We start from the raw sequence: 19,249 nt of genomic DNA on the forward strand, positions 1-19,249 counted from the left end.
GGAAGAGGGGAGGGGCATAGTCACGAATCTGGAAGTGGCGGTTGTTTCAATATGGCGGCGGGTGCAGAATGCGTTAATGCCGATGGAATTTACTGGATTCGTGACAGTATCCTTACATTTCTTTACTTGGTTGCTTGTTGAGTGTTTGTAGAAGTCTTTTAAGTTACACTTTAGCGCGTTGTCTTGTGTTAAGCAAGTATAAACATATCACAAGATGAAAAATAGTGTCCATTGTTTGTGTAACAGTGAGGGGGCTTTAGCTTGTGAGCGGGTTTTCATTGTCTACTTAACATGTAAATACACCAAGCTTCATTTTTACTGCATTAAACTATATTTTTACTGTTCATAACTGTTTGTAACGATTCATTTAAAGCACTCCCGTTAGTTATTATCATTATTAGTGTAGGAAGAACTGTAATAAATGTACTTAGTTAGTAGTTTATGTAGTACTTATTGTTGGTTAGGTTGCAGTGCATTTGTACAAAAAGTTGTTTGCTGTTGAACATATAAACTATCTGATAAGTCTTTTTCACCTTCACTAAATTAATAGTTTTGAAAGTTTTGTTTTCAGAGTTGTCATTTAAGATGTCATGCGTATATATGTTAATTATTTTGCTTAATGTAAACTGTTAGCTGTCAGATTAGGTCACATGGTTTCTTTAACTTGAACAGAATCAGACGAGGAGCAGTCAATGGTTCGTGTTGCGGGTGAGATTTTGATGCACATCCATATTCATGTTTTGTGTCTGCCTCGTGTATGATGACTGAAAACTGTCTACATTTCTGTCATAGGGATGAACCGGAGCACAGCTTTGAAGTTTGGTTCAGCAAATAATACTGAAGGAAAGATTAAAAGGACATCTGGGAGTGTGGATAAAAGTGGAAAGAAACCAGGTTCGCGTTTGCCTTTGCAAAATTCTGAGACAGCCCTTGGAAACGCTTCGGTTCAGAGGTCTTTCTTTAATGAAGACAAATCAAAATCCTTCACCTTTGCACAAGAACCAGCACTGGCTCCTCTTCTCACTTCTGTCCAGGTCAGTATGTAATGATATATAAATATTCACCAACATTTATTTAAACTAAACTAGACCAAAGGTATTTATAGCACAGACTCTAGAGTAACCTCAGCCCACACTGGGCGTTCTCTCAACCAATTTACCAAGAATACCAAGATATTTATCCTTCGTTATGCTTCTTAACAGTTTTAAAGAAATGACTATCCATCTTAAGGCCCGGGCATACTTGACTTTCCGTGTCCGTCTCCCACACAAACGTGTCCGCACAGTTTCCTGCGCATACTCATCATGGATTAAGCCTCGAATACTCTACAAGACTTTTAAATCTGAACAGATTAAAAAAAAACAAGACAGAATACTTTTTGAACGTTTGCATAGAAAAAAATACATGATAAAATCTTCAGACTGGCGCAGACTTTCTGCAACAACTCTAGACTGCAAATCTGGGCAAAAATCGTAGCAAAAGACGGACGGACCATACTTCCCCCTTTAGATGACACGTATATTACACAGCTTGGGCGGAGCATCTATTAACTCCTCCCCTTTAACTGTCAGTCCGCTGCCAGTTCCATTTCAAAATGCAACAGCTGTATTTATAGATACACAGCTTATGTGTTATAATTTGTCTATAAAATAATATTTCAGGCATAAGAAATATTCCTTTAGGTGTGTGTAAACTTGAGTGGTATGGCACTGAATTGTGCTAGATCTTTATCAAGCACCACTTTGAAAGCACTGAGATGTCCTTTCCTGAAATGCAAATGTCCTCTTTGACAATCAAGTGAAGTTTCTACTTTGCACTGTAGGTTCTTTCCAACATTGCTCAAACCACAAGTAAACCATCTCTGAAGGACCTTTGCCCTGAGGACAAGCGTCGGATTGCCAATCTTGTCCAGGAGCTGGCCAGGTAAAATCCCTTCAGACATCTCATCTCCTCATGTTGTGGTACATGTTACTCTGAATTAGCGATTAAGTTCTTGTTATATGTTACTTCTGAATAAATAATTAAATATCTGATACGATCAAGTTCTTGATATATGTGTGTCGTTTCAGAGTGAGTGAAGAGAAGGAGGATTATGTACAGAAACTCAAGTATGAACAGGAGACCTTTGAGAAACAAATCCATCAGCTGGAGCAACAAAACCAACTCATTATACAAGAGAGAGAAAGTATCCTTTCTACATACGCTATAGAAACGTTCCTTTTAAACTACATTTGCATTGCTTATGTAAAAGACTAGTGGAATGTTTTTTTTTTTACTGTCACACCGTTTTCTGTCAGGCAGTGAGCTGTCAGGCAGTGAGCTGTCAGCCTTCTGGCAATATTTATGTGAAATAATAGACATTTGTGGCTGTGTGAGTAATACAAGCGGACTAATGCATTTTAAAACATGGTGACTCAAATCAAAGTCAACACAATGGAGATGTGTGACAGGAAAGTGAAGGGCTGTTTTGTGTTTAAGACCAACAGGGGGCAGTGTTGTCTAAGACCTGGAGCAATGTTTGGCTCTGTCGTGACTGCTGTAGGGGAAACATAACCACAGGACGTCATTGAGATGGTTTTAAATTACACCCACGTTTAAAGGATTGAGGATTCATTTTCTTTGGCCTTAAATGTTCGACAAAGGTAGACGTGGCATGTTGTACATCAAGGTTTTTCTATCGTAACTAGAAGTTGCTTTAATCTTGTAATGTCGACAGTCTCTTTGTCATTTGTCTACATGTAATATTTACCAATATAGACGCCAGTTTTCATATTCAGGGATTGGACCCGTCCTTGGTTTGGGTCAGGCTGCTTTTTATTTTCGTTTGAAATTGAAAGAGTTGGCGCTGATCACATGACTGCTGGGAACTACGTGGGTTTCTTCTTGTGCCAACCTGTCATCCGGCTGGCACATCACAAAATTCTCACAGTTCTGACGTTCTCTTTTTTTTATTCTCGCTGCTCTGCCAGCTCTTGTCGTGTGATTCTTCTCTGGTCGAAAGACAAGCCCGACCATCGGTTCCGCCCAACGCTGTGAAATATGAAGAGTAATCGCAGGCCGCTAAATCGCAGATTTGGCAGGAGGGCTCAGAAATTACGCGAGCTCAACTCAATTAACTGCACTTTGGCTCTGCGGCCTGGCATTTCCACTAAAATTCCAAACTCTATTAAAACAAGATTGTAGTGCAAGACAAACTGTAAGATCGCCCCCTACGGAGATAGGGCCGTCTCTAAAGACATCAGACGGATGCTGGCTCACACAGTTGTGCTTAAAGGTTAAGGGGGAAACATAAAGACAAACAGACTTTGTGGAGAATAATCGTTCACATAGTCACCCCCATCTCATTCGAGAGAATCAAGAGGAAATATCTCAGTCCTCACGCTTTGAAACGTAGGTGGAGGAAAAAATTATAACTTACATTCAGTGCGTAGGAAGAATTTGAAGCTCGTGTACGGAATGAAATTAGAATTTTCTCAAGCCTGTCTTTGGCATTCTACACCACGTCTCCGAGCGCTAGATTCCATTACAGAGAAGCTCACAATCTTTGTTCTTCACAAGGAATTTACATCAAGAACTGTAGAAGACACAAAGGAAAAGCCGAATGCATTCATCAATATCATTAATCTTATTGAAGTTTGCATGCTCATTTTTCTGAACGCTGTGGATGGATCAGAGCCGCAGAAGACGTTCTGTAATAGTTTGTTTGACTTGCTCCACACTCTTGGATCCTTATGTTGGGCAAAATAAATAACACTTCATCACAAACACGCTACTCGCATATTGTTTATGAGCAATTACCTTTCCAGACATACTGATAATAGAAGTAATAAACCGCATGCCGCGGTAAATGAAGTCTCATGATATTTAAATAATGAAATCATCAGTGGCTTGGCGAAGCAATTTTGCTGTTTTTAAATGGAAGCGTGCGGTTGTGCGAACTGTCCTTATATTGATTTGCATCACAACTTCCTCGCACGCAGAGTCCACATCCGAGGCACGTGGCCCCGTAAAATATTCTCTTCGGCACGATTTTGTTCTACCTTGAGGTGGATTTCATTATTTTATTTCTGGCGGTTTGACAGGGGAGTGAATCATGTTGACAGCGCCTGTCTGAAATATCGAATGCAAACTCTGATTTTGTATATTTTTGGATGGGGGTGGAGACATCATGCCGGCAGCTTTCTTTTCTCCCGTTGTAGGCCCTTGCGATGAGCTCCGATTGGCCGGCAGCCAACAGAGGTGCCTGCGCGGCGGGGCGCGGGAGAGAATCTTATCAGTCCCGCTCCAGTCGCTCCAGATTACCAGGCGCTGAGCGTTCCTCCACGCCCTTCTGTTAATGTATTAATATGTGTGTTTACGCCCAACCTGTCTATCGGAGTATCAGAAGCTTCTCGTCAGCTGGGAGGTAGATGCCTGCGTGCGATGTGCCGTATCTGTGAGACAGGCTCTCCGTTCTCATTACAAATGAGAGGTCTATTTATGGTGAAGGGTCCATGTTGAACATTGGTTGACTGCTAATGATTTTAGATGAGCTAAAATAAACAAATTATAAGATATTATTTCTTCACAAACAGATTTTCAATTTTTATTGTCGTTTTGTGGAAAGTTTGATGAAGCAATGGTAATGTCTTTCTGTCTTTCTTTTAGTGGCCTGAAGCAGCAAAATAAGCTTTGCTTTGGTTTTTGCTTTATTACATTAGATTCATGCATTTGTCAGATTTAGCAAATTTAAAATTAATGTAAATGCTCATCTTGTTTGGATGAGGCACTTTGATAATAACACACACTTGTGACTGCTTGTGCATTACCACTCAAAAGTTTGGACACTGTTGACTTAAATTAGGTTTTTTATGGGCGTACAAACCTTTTGTTTTAATGCCTTATGCATAAATGTTTGAAAGTAGTTTTGTAACCGAATATAAATTGTGCCTGCACATTTATTTCTTTACCATAACTAAATTTTAATTAAAGAATTACATTGGATCTTTGAGTGAGGAGGAAAAGCAGTCAAGGAGTTTCCAGTATGCATTAGAACTCATTCCAAATACTTTAAAAAGCAAAGCTAAAACATATTAAAATGTCTTATTTGAATAAGCAAACTTATTTATTTAATTGGATTTGTTTACTTCATAGTTTGTCTATTATTCTAAAATGTGAAAGATAGTAATATGAAAAAAAGGGAAGGTGTGTTCAAACATTTGACTGGTGATTTATATAAACAACCAAATTGTTTATAATTTATAGTATTTAACAATAATAATATTAAATATTTATTTATTAAACATCTTCAAAAAAAATTAATTGACATCAGCATGCTTAATATGTTCATGGTAACGTGGTGAAATTAGCTCTTAAAGGGATACGTATTAAGTGTTAAAATATTATTAAAATAAGATGTTTTAAAGAATGGTAACAGAAAAATGTTGGACCCCATTGACTTGCATTGGTTTTGTGTCCATACAATAGAAGTCAATGGGGACCGAGTGTTTTTGGTTACCAACATTCTTCAAAATATCTTCTTTTGTGTTCTGTTAATGACAGAATTTTGGATGACATTTTTGGTTGAACTATCCCTTTAACTGTGGAAGATCACTGGAATGCATATCATCGCGTTTGTTTCCGTATTGATGCTCCTTTTTGCATCTTGTTTCCATTATCTATAGAATATTATAGAGACTGCAAAACCAAGCCTTGTTTTTGGGGTACGATTTACCGTGCTGATTTTACGAGTATTGGATTGTGAGACTGTTGAGCAGGAGAAGGATTTAGTGCATATTTGACACAGTAATGGCAGAGATATGAAGCCTATAAATAATCTCTATAACTTTCTAACTTTAAGACGGTTTGATCTGTGTTGCTTCTCCAGAGTTCCTGGGCCTTGAGGTTTTATGATGATAGCTGAGCGGGTGCCGGGCTGATTATTAAGAAGGAACAAAAAAGTTCTATTGCCTCAATTGTTTTGGGGAAAATTAGATCTACCGAATGGATTTCTGCGAGCGTAAGGGAGTAAGCAAGCGTACATCATGCTGTCATTAGCCAGTGTGGATGAAGTTCGGGTCCAGATCAGATGAGCTGTTCCTGCATGTGTGCCAGCTCGCTGTGTCTCATAGCCTGGCATCATGCCCGCCTCTGCCCGGCCAGACTCAGATCGAGGAACGTGTGAAGCCTTTTCTCTTCTATGTCCACAGCAGTGCTGTCGCTGCGCTTCTTTACTGTCTGCACGGTTCAAAAGTCACAAAAATGACTCTAGGTATTGGCTGCTGGGATTGTGCCAGAGATACTCAAATGTCAGGAGCTGGACTAGGAGTCTGGCTGGCTCCGCTTGGGCCTATTTTTTCTTCCTCTAGCTTTTCCTGATTTATTTTCACATGAGCATATTTTTATTATAGGATGTTTTGATATAAACTATACAGTGAACAATGTTCAAAAATATATTTTGTAGCAAGGTCATGGCATTTGAATTCAGAATCATATTTATCTTCCATTTTTTAGTTATCTTATTATTAATTCTATTTATATATATTACTTCTAACAAAGAAACACATTATACATTCATGTTTACTTGTATTGCATATAATTTGTAATATGATTTATATGGATCTATTAAATGTATTTTTATGCATTATTTGCATACCACCTTAAAAATAATCTTGATAAAATCTGATTTATTGATTTAATTTAGAATTAATGTGAATGCATTCTTAGAGACGATTTTGTCTTTGGTGAATAGGCCATTAGGACGCAGAGCAGCAAGCCACTAGTCCATTATTATAAAAGACTTCTGTGATTTGAGCTTCACTAAATCATGTTAAAAAACATCTTGGAAGACTTAAGAAGCAGAAAGGTATTTGTTTTGTCTATCATGGCTGATTATAGCTCTGGGCCTTTTAAATGATATATGTGGGTTTTTACCGTAGCGTACAGCTGTTTTTACAGGTACCAGATACCTTTGGGGCATCATTTTTATTCTTTAAAGAAGGATTTTCCATTTTTTTTCCTTTAGTATACAGTCTCCTGCCTACTCAGCATTAGGCTGGCAACACTACATTGGGGGAAATGGATTACCGTGTCTAGCGTGGAAGTAGAGAGAGTTTTAGCGTAAGTGGAAACTGCGGCAGAGTTATTCAGTGCGTGTTGACCCTTGACCTACGGCACAGGCCTGCAGCAGCAGTACAGAGAGTGTCAGGAGCTGCTGGGACTCTATCAACAGCACCTCTCCCAACAGCAAGAGAAACTCAACAGGTCTATCACCCTGCTCAATCAGTCCTGCTCCCACAGCACGGTGAGTACAAAGACAGCTAGTTTGTGTGTGGGAGAGAGAGAGAGAGCGAGAGAGAGAGAGGTCAAAAGTGGCTCCGAGTGAAAGTGTGTGCTGAATTTCTTTCCTTACTTTCTTTTAATATTGGAATATCTGCCAATTTTTCATTGAGCACCATAACCACACTAAGTCTCAGTGAGTGTTGTTAATAATTAAAGCGTATTGTATATTTTATGCATTTGGCAGGCACTTTTATACAAGGCAACTTACAGTGTATTCATTTTTATAAGTTCATGCGTTCCCTTGGAATGGAACCTATGACCTTGACATTTCTAGTTTGCTCTACTTCTTGAGCTGCAGGAATGTATATAATACATATTTATAGTGTACCGATTTGCAGAAGTACACCTTTTTTAAAATAAATTAGTTTTCAAGTTTTCTAATTTACTAGTCACATAAGTCGATCTACAGGTACTGAAGATAATTTTCTGTTTTTCTGAATTTACTATTTATAGGTATGTGTTTAGGTAAAAATAATTTTCTAACAATCTTTCACACAAATTCCAAATAAAAATATTGTTTCTATTTGCATTTATTGATGAAAACTGGAGAATCGGCTCAAATAATAGAAATTATTTTTCAGACCTCAAATACTGCAAAAAAAAAACAAGTTCATATTCACTTTTAGGCAATACAACAGTAATGATTGTACATGTATTTGGGAAAAGTTCCAAAAACAAAACCTTGGTTTTTATCATAGTTTTTATGTGACTAGTAATTTTGTCAATAGTGAGGTTTGATTGGATTGAAATTCAACAGACACCGGACTGGCCACAACACATCTAGAAATGCTGATTAAATGAAAAAATGGAATGGTCTCTCATTTTTTCCGGCACTGTATAAGTCCCGTGTATTAAAGTGGTTAACAGTTGTCCACCAGACATCTAACTGATTCCACAGGAGGAATTCTTGCATTCAAAAACAAGAGTGCAAAGCTCAACAGAATAATTTCAAAACATCACCTTGACGCAAATGTTCACAGACACACTATTTAGAAAAAAATAGCTCGGACTGAATGCAAGCCACATCCTGTGTGAATGCCCCCTTAGAAACACATGGATGATAAGTGCTGCTTTCAGTGGGATAACTGACAGGTCTACAGCAAATAAATAGGCTAGATTTTCATGTTTTTTTATTGCACCAAACTATCAAAGTCTTCATAAAAGACAGATCTGTGGATTATGCATAATAATTGCACCATTGCTCACAGCAGCCAATTTGAAGTCAGACAGTAATTGTCTTGAAATTTGTTGAAGGTTGTGAATTTGTTAGTGAAGCCGTGTTTTGATGGCGGGTGCTTTGATGGGGATGAATTTAGAGACAAGACGTCTTGAAGAAGGTTTAAGTGCGCTGACACTCATTGCATCCATAACTGTTAACCTGTCACCAAGCTCAAATCATCCGTTTTAAAGGACCGGTGCTAAAAATATTACAGATGAAACAAAATTAGAACAAATGTAGATAAGGTCGTCAACCTTGCTAGTCCATTGTTGGATGATTGGTTGGCCGTTCTGACTCGTCCTATATAACATTATATGTCACAGATCAGCAGCTATTGAAAAACTTTTATTGTTCTAGTTCAAACAAAGACATAGATTATGCACCCTGTTCACCTTTATACTCAAGGTTCTATAAGGTAAATGAGCTTGTCCTCTCTGGAACCTTGGCTTTGAGTAATGTATGTTTACATGCTCCACGACCTCCTCTTGAATTAGTCAGTGGCCCACTTCTGTCCCCTCAGAGGCGAACGATTCTCCTTTGTCCTGAATGTTTATCTTATCAGTGATTGACCTTGAGCTGGTGCATCCTCTCGGAGAGACTTCCCGTGCTGGCGGCCACCTTTGCGGCACATTATTTAAAGGTCAAAGTTGACATGTAGACAAGCTCTCTCTACCTTTCCGCCATCCCGCAGGTTCCGAGCAGCGAGGCGGGGCCCAGGAGACCTTGGTGTGGGGGACGGAGAGGGACCACTTTAGATGGCTCGTACTTGGACTTACCTTCTTCAGGAAATGATAGAGGCGGTTCAACAGAAGGTGCTCGCTCATCCTCATCTGAAACTTTTAATAGACCCACCTGCAGCGCTGAGCAGAACTGTGAAGTCCACCCCAGATGCACCCATCATGAACATTCAGATGTTGGAGGCAGATTCTCCGACAGGAGGCCTTTAATTTTTGATGGCTCGAGGCGGTGTGGTGATCCTGAACCCAGGTTCTCTCATCAGCACCAACGCGCGGAGAACGGCAGCTTGAGCGGGGCGATCATTCTCGATAGAGCGACCCCGTCACATCAGGAGAATTGGGAGGAAAAACGTCATGGTCTGCTTCTGCAGAAGAAACAGCTGGAGGTGGAGAGAGAGAGAATTCAAGCTAGGCTAGCTCTGCAGGAAGAGAAACTTTTACTACAGAACCAACAGCTCAGACAGTCGTACCTTCACTACAGCAGGTACGACACATCATAAAAAAAGTTACAATAGTAGATGTTTCTTTGTAATTAATTATTTTAATGAATGTGTCTTACTTTGTATGCTCTTTTAAAGGCTTCAGCAAGCAACAGATTCAGAGAAACTTCAAAACGGTACCAGCGATATCAATGAAGGTCCACAGTCGAATTTTAAAGTGGACAGAGGAGAACACAGGTAGAGCTTAGTTTCAAAACTGAATGTATATGGAATGACTGAAACAACACACTTTTAAACAATTGAATGTTTTAAAATATAGAGCTATTTCTTGCTTTTTTCTGTTGTTCAGCAGTCAAAAGGGAGAAGGCGAGTCACGGACTCTGCAGGGAAGTGTTCCACAGCCTTTAAGTAACAACCGGTCACAAGAGCTCGCCGAGAATATAAAGCAACCTGCACACAAGCCCTCTCATGGTATGTTGGGAATTGTGATGTGTATTTAAATGTATTAAAAATACATTCTGAAACCTTGTATCTCTGTATTTCGTGATTTTTGCCAAATGATTATTGTTAGTCATCTTTTATGTTTGTGACAATATAATAGTAAACAATTCTTTACATTTACATTTAATCATTTAGCAGACGGTTTTATCCAAAGCGACTTACATAGAGATAAGGGAGCAATAAAGCGATATTTCATACAGGAGCAGTAATACAATAGGTGCTAATACCAAGTTACTATTTTTGTACCAGAACAATACCTTTTTTAATCTCATTTGTCTGTCGAGTATTCACAGAAGAGATGGGTTTTCAGTAGTTTTTTGTATGTTGTGAGAGATGTGATTGACCGGACTGAGTTAGGAAGAATGTTCCACCAGGAAGGAGTTGTGAAAGCAATTTACTGCCATTTTGAGAAGGCAACACAAGACGCCGCTCTTTAGTGCATCTGTTTTAATTGTAAATTTGCACGACTTCCTTTAAAGTATCCTTCATTTCCTCCCTGTAGAGATGTCCATTAGCAGGAAGGATATGGCCACCTCACCTGTGGTTCCCGAATGCGTCCGGACATCTGCTCTTCCCACAATTCCTGCTCTTGATCTTCCAAGCACTCCACAGGTCTCAAGGTGAGTTAAAGTGTCCCTCAAGGTTTCCTCTGACATTGACGGGATTATTCTTCATGCATTAATTCATCTCGGTCTAGTTACTCGTCCTGATCACGTGAAACAATGCAGGAAGCTTTGTATTTTTAGATGCGAGAAACATTTCATTTTGGCCCTTGACAGTCACTCACGCCCGCTCTGATTCAGCGAAGAGGCTGCAGTTAAAACAAAACATCTTCATGCTAGAGAGAAGCCGCTCTCGGAAACTCAAAGGCCCCCTGCAAGTAAAAACAATTTCACAAGTTCAATTCCAGCGGGAGCGAAAGAGGGAAATGACAGCAATTTTGGAGTAACAGTACAGCAGGAGCCAAGCCTGTGTATTAATTGCGTTTTCGGAGTCTCGGCCTATGTGATAGAGGTTTTAATCCGAGAAAGAGGAGGGACAGGGGCAGTGATGTATGGGGGAAGCAAAATAAAACAGGGAAGACAGAGGAGCAGCGGAGGAAGCCAGTCCGGGCTGAACGCAGCGCGAGTCCTGTTTGATGAGTTAAATGAAGATTTTTGCCGGCCAGCGCCGAGGCTGACAGGAGCCAAGCTGAGTCCCATTAGCTAGCGTAGCAGGGCCCAGCAGCAGGTGTAATTGAAGCGAGTCTTCCAGTCCGGGCCGAGAACGCGCCACCTCCCTCAACTTAATGAGAAAGAGAGAGGCAGAGAATGAATCACTGACCGCTAGCGCGAGACACACTCTGGGATGGGGAAGGAAATTCATTACCGTTTTCTTTTAACGTGGAAAGGTAATTAATGTGACAGCATGTCTTTTTTCCCTTCTCCAACCCCCATCGCGAGAGCAAAAGCGTGTCTCACTTAAGCGGGCCATATCTGAAAAATGCAGATTATTTGTAACTTGTTTGTTAGGCTAATTTCTCTTTTTTTCGCGGGAAAATATACAGACTTCAGAAGTAATTGTCTTTCTTTTCCCGCTATGTTACGGGGAATATTTTGCATTAATATGTTTCTTTTTGTCTCTGGCTAAGCCAGAACTTTTCAGCGACTGGGGAAATTAGACTGCTTTGTGTGCGGCCATGATATTTGTGGGAGGCATATCAAGAGAATGTCAAAACTGACAGAGAAGCGAATACTCCGGTATACTTAATATGTACCCAGGAACTTGAGAAGGGCCAAATGTGAAGTAAGATTGGAGCAGCGATGTGTCTCTTAATGAACAGTCAAACTGTTGAATTTCAAGTAGCCGTTGCAGTTTCATATTCACCTTTCACTTCGACTTGAAGCATAGAGTCAAAGATGCAAAACAAAATTGGAACTGAAATCCCTCTTCAATTAAATGTATTTCTATAAAATGCAAATCATAATTTTATTCAGAAAGAAATGGCAGCAAAGCATCATGGGAAATCTCGCCTGCACAATAATTCCAAACGAGAGCATGAACTCTTAACAAGTTGACCGCACATTGGCTAACAAACACCATGGAAAGTTTATACATAGACGATAAATATTTTACTGTAGCTCAGCGTCTGCAAGGGTTTCTTTGCATAATTCAAACCCAAATCTGATTTGCGGAAATCAATGAAGTGTAGTTTTTATGTTTTGTCTTTTTGAGAGGCTTGTTGCCGCCAGGCTGACTGATGGACCATCTCAGGACTGACACCGGAGAAATCGGCTCTCGGAGAACTACCAACCGTCCCTATCACCCCACGCTGAATTAATACACAAGTGCTTTAGTAAGACACGCTGGGTTAAAAGGAAAAGAGCTTTAAAAAATCATGTAAATGAAAATGGTTATTGATGCTGTCTTTTCTTGACGCTAGACTTCATAACATTTCACGCAACGTGATGCAGGTGGTTTTCTGTGACTGCTGTTAACCTTGAGCAGTGTGAACATGAGCGTTGATTTAGTTCACTCTGGAATTGCTTCTCGCACATTTAACACGCATCTTAAAGTGAATTGTCAAAGCGAGCGTAACACACGGGTTTCTGACAATCTCATATTAATCTTGACTATCTATAGTGTAGTATTGCATACTTCGTATCTTCGAAGAGTATTTTGTTGGATCACATTTATAAAAGATAGATACAGCTTTACGATTGTTTCCGAAAACATACGGCGTGTGGGGGGGACTTCAGTTTGATTGATATGAATTGGAATGCACAATAAAAAAAACATGATTTTTGAAAAATTCAAAAATCTAACTTTGGAACCACACAAATCATATTTATGTTTTCAGATCTAACTGTATATGTTTTATTGTTTCACCAAAACATTGCACTTATTACACCTACTTTCGTTTTCAACTAGTGTTGCCAGATTGGGCGTCTTTTGAATGGGTTAGACTGTAGAAAAACGCATTGGGTGGGTGGACAAAATTTGGGCTACCTATGAAATAAAAAACCCGCCCAAGTAGCTCGCCTTTTCTTTTCTTTAGTCAAGTTATTTCAAAACGTTCAAAAGTGATGTGTAATGCAGTCATAAACACATTATTTCCTAACACAGCCCTAATTGGTTCAGTTTAACCAATCAGGTCTGGGTCTGGCATAGGGAGACCTGTCAATCAATCTATCATTGAGAAATGATGACTCGTGAGTGACGGGGTTTTTGCGCGATAAAGGACCATATTTTGTAAATGAAAGCGATCGCAATCCCTATATAATGCATGTATGTTGCACGGTTATGGGAGAGTAACTCAAATCTCAAAACGTGGATTACACGTGTGGGTGAAAGACGACTCGGAGATTTATAACTATAACTGAATTCAGAGCACAGATGAATGATTCAATAAAAACCTAACTGAATATGAGAATGGGATTATACTACTTCTGTTCATCATCAGCACACATTTAAACAGACTGTGCTCTGGTATACTCGTCCTTCACAGCTGCTGGATTTGCTAAATTTTGCATTATATGTTCTGCAATAGAGCGCATTGTTGTTGCTGATGTTCTTTTTTGTTTTGTTGTATTAGATTTATTAACGAATTGCACATTTTTGGCTGCCGTGATGTGCGCATGAAGTTCATGAACGAGTGTGAAATGCCTTACCACATTGCTTTCGCATTAATTGTAGTAGGCACTTTTTGCACAAAAATTTGCATTGTGATGCTGATGCATGCATTTTTTGAGGGTTAAAGTTATCTGATAATTTCTTAATTGTCGCTTTTGAAGTGGTTTCTGGACATATAAGTCATATTTTCTAAAGTTTGAATCGTTTTATTTGTATTTTGTCATCTTGTCATGCATCATTTTAAGGAGATAAAATGGTCATTATCATCGTTGATAATCCAATATTTGGGCAGTTAATATTTGGTCTGGTTTTGTTGGAGTGGGCGGTTTAACTGAGCCTTTGGGCTGGACATTGGCCACACTGTTTTTAACCTCTTTTAAATACATTTATTTTTGACAACTCTCCACTTTATAAGAGGAACAATTTTCTGTTATTTTAAGCTGTATCTTATAAAAAATGTTCAGGGTTATTTCGATAGAAGCACAGTTCAGAAACTTCAGTGCTCTTGCCCGTGGCCTGTAGCTCCCCTCAGCTCACTATTGATTGGAAGGAAATTGACATGCGGTTCTGTCGGTATTTGTCGTTTAGGATTTTATATTACTGTTTGGGCTTCAAATGAAGGGGCCACCAGAGTGTGACGGACATTTTTAATGAGAACAGTAAAATAACAAGTCTGAGGGAGAGGAAAGTGATAAACCCTCTTTTGTTTGGATTTATCGGAGTAGAACCCGAATCGGAGGATTTCTTCCTCTCTCTTTTCCTCTTTCTTGTAGCTTGTCTGTTTTTGACTTCCTGGCCTGCGTCCCTAACCTCTAGCTGATCCGTTGAACGAAACCGACAGCGATCAGGATTAGAAAACCTCCCCTTAAGTGATATTAATGTCTAGTGGTCATTCGCCAGTGAACCATATGAAAAGCAATGAAAGCGTTTCGGTAAATATGACTGCCAAACACATTAGCATTCTCGCTGACAATTTCCTCTTACCGACGCCCGAACATCCCCCTGCCCCGCCCGAGCAACACCTACCCCGTGCCTTGTTATAGATTGTGACCGGCGGTAAGAGATGCATTATTCATATCGGCAGTGTCGTCCGTTGATGGATGGCTGTTTGAGAGGCCTGTCCGTTAAATAAATCAACAAATAAAAATGCTAATTTTCACATTTCAAGAGGGAGCCTTGCCAGAGTCCCACCCTATTGGCCATCCACCCTCGATGCGAGCCCTCTCTCTCTCCAGCTCTCACGGATGTGAGAAAGGATCGCCGGATCGATTGTTATTTGCTCAAGTAACGAAATGAGACTCCCGGATCGGGCATTAGTACTATTGTTATAGGATGAATGTAAATGGAATCTAGATTGAAGTTTCAGGCTTAAAAGCAAACGAACATTAAGCTGCTTGATCTGTTACAATGCCATGAGATATTTTGAACTTTTTGTTGTGAGTGCCCGAGGTTAAATTGTGATATGAAATCATTTTGTTTTAAATAGTACCTGACAGGTAAATCAGAAGTATGATGCATGTTGCAAACACATTGAAGTACCTGAAACGGTACATTTATATACAATCTCAATGATAGGAAATAACAGAAACAGAAAACAAGGGAAAAGTCAGACGTTTAATGAGACATTTCTATTTATGTATGCATTTCTAGAACTAAGTTTAATAGGTAAAGAACAACAACATAATATGCAGATAAACATCATCTGTTTAAAACTTGACAGTTAATTCTGGCTTTGTTTTATATGGAAGGAACAGGTGGGTGGCACGGCAGGACGAAGTGGAGGAAGTGGATTTCAGCTCTGTACTAAAAGCTAGAGAGCTTCCTACCTAGACAGTGTTTTAAAAGCTAGTTAGCATAAATACGCTTCTGGCAGGGGGAGAATCAATAAGGAGTGTTTTCCGCTAAGCTCACCGCAGTGCATTATGGGATTGCCTTCCGAGTCTAGGATCAGTTAACAAACTGCAGTGGGTCCAGGTGGTCCGTCTGAGGACCAGGCTCTCAAAGGTTTTAAGATGTGTGAAGTGAGATCAACTGGTCTGTGGTCCTTAGGGAAGTCGAGGTGTCCAATGTTTGGCAGCGGTAGAATGCGGGATGTCTTCCAGAACTGGGGCACCTTCATCAGTTTCAGCAGAATGGGAGAACAGGTGCTCAGGAACCCCACAGAGCTGACTGTGAGAACATGTGTTCAGCACCCTGGGGATCAATCCATCAGCATCCCAGCCCAACCTTACCTGTGCAGAGATTCACCGGTCTATACAAACATAGTCGGCACAGATCGGCGGAATGGACAGGGAGGAGATGGGTAGGAAGCATCGGGTGGGGGCTATGAGATATATATTATTGAAGAATAATGTGATGAGGGATAACTTGCTTAAATAAATGTAAATAACAGAAACTATGCAGCAATCTCAGAGGGAACGAATGTGTTTCCCAAAGGTTTGAAGTTCTGACAACGTTTAATTTTTTTTTTCCTGTTAGAAAATGTTCAGGTACAGATACGATTAAGATCGCAGACCCCAAAACGTGTCTGACACCAAAGGAAATGGAAGGCGGTTCCCTGTCACTTTTTCATTGGTGTCCTGTATAATCACGTCTATCATGACCATGAAGCAAAAACTGCTTTCATATGTCAGATGCACTCAACAGGTGACGTGCTTTTCTGCTTCACACAGGAGCTGAACACTTCAGACACACACATCTGTACCGATACCCACTCATTCCTTCTCCTGGATGGATGCAAATCAATGCTGTTTACAATGAGGAGTGAATTATGTTCTCAGTGCCAGTGGAGCGTGCTTTAAGAATTCATGTTTTATATCTGAAATGTGTGCGCATCTGTACACCATGAATAATTTATCGAGCACCTCAACTGAGGGGTTGAATCTTTATTAGCTTAATCTTTGTCTGTGTATTCTTTTATTTATCTTTTCACTCGACTCGGTTTTCTTTTCCGAGCAGGGAAAAGCCTCGCTCGCTCGCGTCTTTGTGTGTGCCCTGAGGCCACGTGTTTCAAAGCCTGTGAACTGTTTGGTCTAGTAAGATGCAACAGTGTTGTTTTTCGTGTGAGGTGATCTGAGGGCGTACTCGTGCACATTCACAAAGCGCTCCGACGCTAAAGTTCAAATTCTACTCGTTCACTTTATACAGCTGTCAATTGTATGACATTTCTGCATAGTCATGATTGTTTCTTCCCTCTTGTTAGGTTGGACGATTCTTTGATGGAGCTGTTAGACATATTCAGCCCTGAATCCAACCAAGAGAGGTACAGAATCAACCCCTCATCCCAGAAGAGTTTCATCACACCTTCACTTATCCAGAGGAGCCTTCTGTCACCTTTCGGCTCCAGCCGGCCTTCGCTGCTCGACCCAGAGGAGAGTCAGATTTTAGAAGACATCTTTTTCATCTGCTGAAGGGCGTCTCGCTGTAACTGTTCATTTACTGGTGTAAACGATTATTAATTTGTATGTTCATAATGCTTTGTCATTGTCTTAAAACTCGTATTGCCTTTTTTATTTTTGTCATCGTTACTCTTAAGAAAGTTTTTGTAATGTTGATGCATTCAAGGTTGCTTTTGCCTTAATAAAATGTATTTATTAATAAGCGATGGTGTTTATTCAGGCAGTAATTACATTCACTGACTTTTCCTAGATCTGACCTGGCAATGTGTACAACGTTCTCAAGAACACTTAAGGTGGTATGTAATGATTTTATTGTAAGCTAAATCTCTGTCCCGTCTCTTTCGAGAAATGGCATTTCCATATCATGTTAATTCTTTATTATTTTTCTATATTATGAGACGAGATTGTAAACAATATGCTAACGTACTTCAAAGACCCTTTAGGAAATGTATTCCATCACTCCAGTGACCGTACTTTATTTTTCTACAGTGTGCTTTTGCTGAATGTGTTTGACCTCAAATGTTATTAGAACAGATAGTCATACTTATAATGGACGGATTTGGGTTTAACCATAATTGCCTGTGTTTTAAATAGCGTCTTGGAACCCAAGCATGAATTTAAATGTCAATATCAATGGACTCAAATGGGCTACGAAGTGACTAGTGAATGGATTTTCTTAACCCAGAATGAGCTCTGTGTATATAAAAATGTTATATACCTTTCCACGGATACATATAGTAATTCTCTCATTCTCGCCAATAATCAGACCTGTTCCCTAAGTGCCTTTCCATTACAAACAGTATACATGCTTTGATATTTCATACATCAGACTAGATCAGGGAGCATCAGGATATTTGATGGGGTTCAACCAAACATTGCTCCAGGGCGATGGTCTAATTTTGATTTGTGAAGAAAGTTTTAAAGAAACGCATCTCTGTGTGTGTGCGTGCTTCGCCTTTGAAGTGGAGAACATCAGTCGTGCCCACAAATCCATAAAAGAAAAGATAAAAACAACTCAAAAGAGGCTCGAATGGAGATACAGCAGGAAATGGGACACGTGTAATGCTGGTTTATTCTACACTGTGCTTTATTATTGGGCTTAAGCAGAAACGCGTCATTCAGTAAAATTACAAAAGAGAGTCTAGGGACCAGAGAAACGTGGAGTTGAGGAAAACAGGGCACGAGCTGCGACGGCATCCCAACTGCGAATACAGCTCAATCGCATTGTGATAGACTTGGCAAAAATCCACACGTACTCTCAACTGTGCTGAAAATGTCTGAAAAAGCTTCTTTTTATATGTTCCCAGTTTACTGCATTGTTTCTGTGAGTTCAGACTGTTGTTCTTGATTCCAAAGAGTCGAGGACAGTTAGCGCTAACGAAGAACAGCAATAAAAGAAAGTTGCTGAGAGTTTGATGGATTAGTGCAGGTTTTTCTTTTCTCCGTCTGAAAAAAGCGATGAAGCAGATCGGATCTCTGACACGTGAGGAACTGCAGAACAGAAAAACAGCAGACAGTTCAAACAGGTGCAGCGAAAAGTTTTGACACCGGTCCTTCATGAGTTCTACATTCTCCATAAAGGATTACCCTGATTCTGCCAGTTGTGTTGTTCCATTGTGTCTTAATACAATACAAAACATGTAAAAATATATTTTTAAAAAAGCGCCGTTTCGGTGACAAACTCATATTTGATGCGGTTACAAGCACGCGAAAAAGAAAATACAACCGGTGCATAAAAATACAAATATAAGTGTGATAAAAACAAACGAACGAAATGAAGGCATTAAAAATGAATGAACAAATAATAAATACATAAATAGACAAATAAATATGCATGTCGGCAGCAGTTCTGAAAGTGACGTAACATGTTCTGATCACATCTGATTGGCTCATCTCACGTTCCGCAATGAAACGACTCACAACCATACTGCATTTCCAAGGACCAGATTTGAACCTGCTTTAGCTTGTTTTCATTTTTTGTCTTGACATTTTCTGTCATCCAGTCCTAGATAGAAGTAAAAG

General features: G+C 39.7%; 1 protein-coding gene across 4 annotated transcripts; it reads left to right on the forward strand.

Moving 5' to 3' along the window:
* Window positions 1–25: 25 nt before the first annotated feature.
* Window positions 26–19,169, forward strand: kiaa1328 (KIAA1328 ortholog). 4 transcript variants are annotated; one of them, XM_056730944.1, is made up of 11 exons: window positions 26–106; window positions 673–708; window positions 793–1,034; window positions 1,823–1,923; window positions 2,070–2,185; window positions 7,158–7,282; window positions 9,231–9,760; window positions 9,855–9,953; window positions 10,066–10,187; window positions 10,720–10,837; window positions 17,032–19,169. In XM_056730944.1, exons 1-11 carry the CDS (start codon window positions 52–54, stop codon window positions 17,237–17,239), a joined length of 1,752 nt encoding a protein of 583 aa, XP_056586922.1. In that variant the 5' UTR covers window positions 26–51; the 3' UTR covers window positions 17,240–19,169. The 4 variants fall into 4 exon arrangements, with proteins under 4 accessions (XP_056586922.1, XP_056586923.1, XP_056586925.1 ...); XM_056730945.1 differs by having other exon boundaries at window positions 51–106; window positions 679–708; XM_056730947.1 differs by having other exon boundaries at window positions 57–106; window positions 634–708.
* Window positions 19,170–19,249: the final 80 nt, after the last annotated feature.

This window comes from Triplophysa dalaica, chromosome 19 (assembly GCF_015846415.1).
Source record: "Triplophysa dalaica isolate WHDGS20190420 chromosome 19, ASM1584641v1, whole genome shotgun sequence".
Lineage (NCBI taxonomy): Eukaryota > Metazoa > Chordata > Actinopteri > Cypriniformes > Nemacheilidae > Triplophysa > Triplophysa dalaica.

Excerpts from the sequence above, each read along its gene's own strand:
- kiaa1328 (XM_056730944.1), top strand. The coding sequence starts at position 52 with ATGGCGGCGGGTGCAGAATGCGTTAATGCCGATGGAATTTACTGGATT. Across the intron at positions 1,035-1,822 it reads CTCTTCTCACTTCTGTCCAG|GTTCTTTCCAACATTGCTCA; the intron begins GTCAGTATGTAA and ends TTTGCACTGTAG. Across the intron at positions 10,838-17,031 it reads AGCACTCCACAGGTCTCAAG|GTTGGACGATTCTTTGATGG; the intron begins GTGAGTTAAAGT and ends CCCTCTTGTTAG.